The 4,612-nt window shown below is 47.7% G+C and overlaps 1 protein-coding gene across 1 annotated transcript; it reads right to left on the bottom strand.

The window, feature by feature from the left end:
* Positions 1-2,067: 2,067 nt before the first annotated feature.
* Positions 2,068-2,457, bottom strand: LOC137312674 (histone H2A-like). The gene has a single exon (XM_067979190.1). The coding sequence runs from the start codon at positions 2,455-2,457 to the stop codon at positions 2,068-2,070; it is 390 nt and encodes a 129-aa protein (XP_067835291.1).
* Between the last annotated feature and the right edge of the window lie 2,155 nt (positions 2,458-4,612).

The following is a 4,612-nucleotide window of genomic DNA, read 5'->3' as shown; positions in this document are numbered from 1 at the left end:
GGCGGTGGTTGGCTCTGAGAAGAGCCTTTGTTTTGTGTTCGGTTAGAAAGGGTCGAGTCGTTCAGCCGCCGAATCCATAGAGAGTGCGGCCCTGCCGTTTCAGAGCATACACCACATCCATGGCAGTGACCGTCTTGCGCTTGGCGTGTTCAGTGTAGGTGACCGCGTCCCTGATCACATTCTCCAGGAAAACCTTCAACACCCCGCGGGTTTCCTCGTAGATCAGGCCCGAGATCCGCTTGACACCGCCACGGCGAGCCAGACGGCGGATGGCTGGTTTGGTGATCCCCTGGATATTATCACGAAGCACTTTCCGGTGCCGCTTGGCTCCGCCTTTGCCCAGTCCTTTGCCTCCTTTACCTCTGCCAGACATGATGATTCTTCACTCAGATCGCTGCTGAATGAAAGACTCTCGCCTTTCTTCTGTATTTATAAAGCCCGCCCCGACCTGGTTGAGATAGGCACATTATCGGAGAGGCCGGGGAGGAGTGTCTGAATGAAAGACAGAGCATGAAGTGCGGGAGGGGAGGAGCCTGGCTCAGAATGACGGACCAAAAGACGTGCAACTTCAAGCTCCGCCTCCAGCAATTAGTTACCGTCCTTTATAAAATTAGTGAATTTAAAATAAAATTGCTGGACTATAACTTGGTGTTGTAAAATTGTTTACAATTATAAAATTTTCACCAGCATCAAATAGGAAATACAAATTCAGACACAATCCTTACAGACTCCGGCATGATATTCAAGGATTTCCAGAAAAAAAGGCGGAATATATCATTTAAATTCAATAAATGAGGCACACGACAGTTCCGATACAATCACTATCATAATAAAATCAATCAATGCCGCTACGGAACCGTTGGAAGAGGGATAGTTTTAGTTTCAGATTTGTAGCTGACAGGAGGCGCCCAATAGTTTAATAAACATAAATCGGTGTGGAAGGCACTCTATACCTTTCCGTGCTTGGGTCAGTATGGGACTGGATAGAATCAGGCACTGGGATGGATGGAGAATGATCCTGTGTGTGGACTGGATAGATTCAGGTCCTGGGATGGACAGAGACAGTTCCTGTATGGGTACAATGTGTTTATTAGAGCTGAAGTCTTTGGGGACACGACAGATTCAGGGAACGGAATGGACAGACCCAGGTCCTGTGTGGGGACTGGATAGATTCAGGTATTGCATGGACAGACCCAGGTCCTGTGTGGGGACTGCACAGATTCAGGGACCGGGATGGACAGAGACAGATCCTGTGTGGGTAAAATGAGTTTAATTGGAGCTGAGGTCATTGAGGACTGGATAGATTCAGGGACATGGATGGATGGAGATTGGTCATGTGTGGCTATTATGAATTGAATTAGAGCTGGAGTCAGTGTGAAATTGGATCGATTCAGGTACCGGGATGGACAGACCCAGGTCCTGTGTGGGGACTGGATAGATTCAGGGACCGGGATGGACTGACCCAGATCCTGTGTGGGGACTGGATAGATTCAGTGGTCGGGATGGACAGACCCAGGTCCTGTTTGGGGACTGGATCGATTCAGGGACCGGGATGGACAGAGACTTCTCCCTGGCCACTGTGTGAGCCGGAATATGACCGTTCGCAACCTTTGTGTCCTATCTGACCCTGAGATGAGCATCCGACCACATATCCGCTCCATCACCAAGACCTAATTCCACCTTTGAAACATCGCGCGTCTCCGCCCCTGCCTCAGCTGATCTGGTGCTGAAACCCTCATCCATTCCCTTGTTACCTCCAGACTTTGCTATTCCAATGCTCTCCTGGTCAGCCTCCGATCTTCCACGCTCTGTAAACATGAACTCCTCCAAATCTCCGTTGCCCTATTCTAACTCCCTCCAACTCCCGTTCACCTGTCACCCATGTGTTCGGTGACTTACATTGGCTCCCATTCCTTTAACCGCTATAATGATGTAATATATCAACGTAGACCGGGGACAACTGTGATCAATAGGTCAGTCTCTTCAGACAGTAACCAGCCCTTTCACAGATACCGTGGGTGGCTCTGAAAAGAGCCTTTGGGTTTATCAGATTAAATCTTGGCCGATTTACTTGCTCTTGGAGCTCACATTGCTGGTTTTCTTCGGCAGCAGCACGGCCTGGATATTCGGCAGCACCCCGCCCTGAGCGATGGTCACCCGTCCCAGGAGCTTGTTGAGCTCCTCGTCGTTGCGGATGGCCAGCTGCAGGTGTCTGGGGATGATGCGGGTCTTCTTGTTGTCTCGGGCCGCGTTGCCGGCCAGCTCGAGGATTTCAGCCGTCAGATACTCGAGCACAGCAGCCAGATAGACCGGGGCTCCGGCACCCACACGTTCAGCATAGTTCCCCTTTCGCAGGAGCCTGTGAACACGGCCCACAGGGAACTGCAGTCCGGCCCGGGATGAGCGAGACTTGGCCTTGGCCCGAGCTTTCCCGCCGGTTTTTCCTCTTCCAGACATTTCCACAATCTCACAAACACTTTCACAAAGAATGAATAAATCCTCCCGCACTCGCCCTTCTTATACCTTCTGGTGGTATAATGTGGGGGCACTTGTAATTGGTCAATCTGTTGTCAATCTCATTGGTTTAGCGAACAGCCCAATCAGAGAGCTGTTTTATTCGCCAATCAATAGCCGGCAATGAGAAAAGGGCGGAAAATACCGAACTGAACCGTTTTTTTTGAAATTTGAAAAGCCCGCCAAAATATTTGTAACACAAGAAGCGGATTTAGTAAATAATGTCGCCTTAAGACAAAGATTAAAAAATCTCTCTCCTTTTACTCTGTTATTGCACATTTCACGTCACAACTTCCAGAATCTTTTACAATCCGTTTAAAATCCGGCTCCCTTCACCGTTCGCTTTCAATCCGGCGGGAATAAAGTCCCATTTTGTAACGGGGCAGATTCCAGCTCAATCTTTGTAAAAGTAACAAACCACAGATTGTGGATTGATGCCTGTTCACTGGAGCTGCAGCGCGATCGAAACCGGAGCCGAGACTCCTGGTGTAAGAAGTCGAACAGTGACAGAGCCTTTAGACTATTCTGTACTCGGTGTGACGTCCCTTTCAGGGTTGCTGCATTTCAAAGGATTGCGGTTCTGAAAGTGATATTCCCGAATAATGAACAAACAAACGTGAAAAGGAGAAAGAAATGAAGTCTAATCCATCGCTTTAAGACGGCAATGAAGGGGCAGACGCGGGGGAAGGGGCGTAATATGAACGGGAATGAGAGGATCAGGGACACGTTTTTGTTTATTGGAACTAAATAGAAAGCGACACATAGATTATACCTGGCAGTGATTATGAGAATCTTCCAGATTTCAAGAGAAATTAGAAAAGCACAAGAGTTATAGAGAGACAGTTAGTATCAAACTATCTACAGTAAAATGATTCCATACAGAGGGGTCGGTACAGCGTCTTCAGAGAGACTGTGGGTGGCTCTTAAAAGAGCCTTTGTGTTTATTTTTTTTCAGTTGATTGTGGAGTTTTACTTGGAGCTGGTGTACTTGGTCACCGCCTTTGTCCCTTCCGACACGGCGTGTTTGGCCAGTTCTCCGGGCAGCAACAGGCGCACAGCGGTCTGGATCTCCCGGGAGCTGATGGTGTGGCGTTTATTATAATGGGCCAGGCGGGAAGCCTCACCCGCGATGCGCTCGAAAATATCGTTCACAAAGGAGTTCATGATGCTCATGGCCTTTGAGGAGATGCCGGTGTCGGGGTGAACCTGCTTCATCACTTTGTAGACGTAGATGGAGTAACTCTCCTTCCTCGACTTTCTCCGCTTCTTGCCGCCCTTGGCTGGTGCTTTACTTAAGGTTTTCTTGGCGCCCTTCTTGGGAGCTGCTTTCTTGTCCTCAGGCATCTCAAAACTCAATTTCAGACCCAGAAATGACACAAATCCAATCCGAGCTCCGATTAAATAGGCAGCCCCACAACCTTATGCTAATAAGGGATGGTGGAAGGCAATGATTGTGATTGGGTCATTGGGAGTGATAAACGTCACCTTTTCCTTTCACTCTCTGATAGGTTTCTTCAGATATCCAATCAGATTCAGTATCTGCCACCAATCACAAACACGCTCACACTGCACATTGTCCGGTTTCAGCAATTTGTTCCGAACTGTTGCAGTTCTGCTTCCGGCCAGTAGATGTCCCCAAACCCCTGACATTGAAGTTTGCAGATGAGAGAGGGACAGAAGATAAACTCATTCTTCACATTATATTGCACGAGTGGGATTCAGAGAAACTGGGAATGGAGAACATTTTGTTGGAGCAAACATTTGTTGTAATGTCGTGTGAAATGCTTGTCATTATTTAGTGGGTATAGCCTATACTGAGGAAGAATCTAACAAAATTCAAGAAGACTTTAATAAACTTGCTGAAAGGCGGTGTAAATGGCCATTGAATTTCCATATTGAAAGGTGTGACGTGGTGCATTTTGCTCGGGGGAATAAGGAGGCCACACACTGCTTTGAAAACAAGAGTCTAAATGGGGTCGAAGAGCAAAGGAATTTAGGGGTACAGATTGACAAATCATTAAAGTAGCAACACAGGTTGATAATGTCATCGAAAACAAACACAGAGGTTTATTTCTAAAGGAACAGAATTGAAAAGGAG

Source organism: Heptranchias perlo, unplaced genomic scaffold (genome assembly GCF_035084215.1).
Source record: "Heptranchias perlo isolate sHepPer1 unplaced genomic scaffold, sHepPer1.hap1 HAP1_SCAFFOLD_43, whole genome shotgun sequence".
In the NCBI taxonomy this organism is placed as follows: Eukaryota; Metazoa; Chordata; class Chondrichthyes; order Hexanchiformes; family Hexanchidae; genus Heptranchias; species Heptranchias perlo.
The sequence above is the reverse complement of the archived record's forward strand: the minus strand, read 5'-3'. Positions and strand labels throughout refer to the sequence as shown.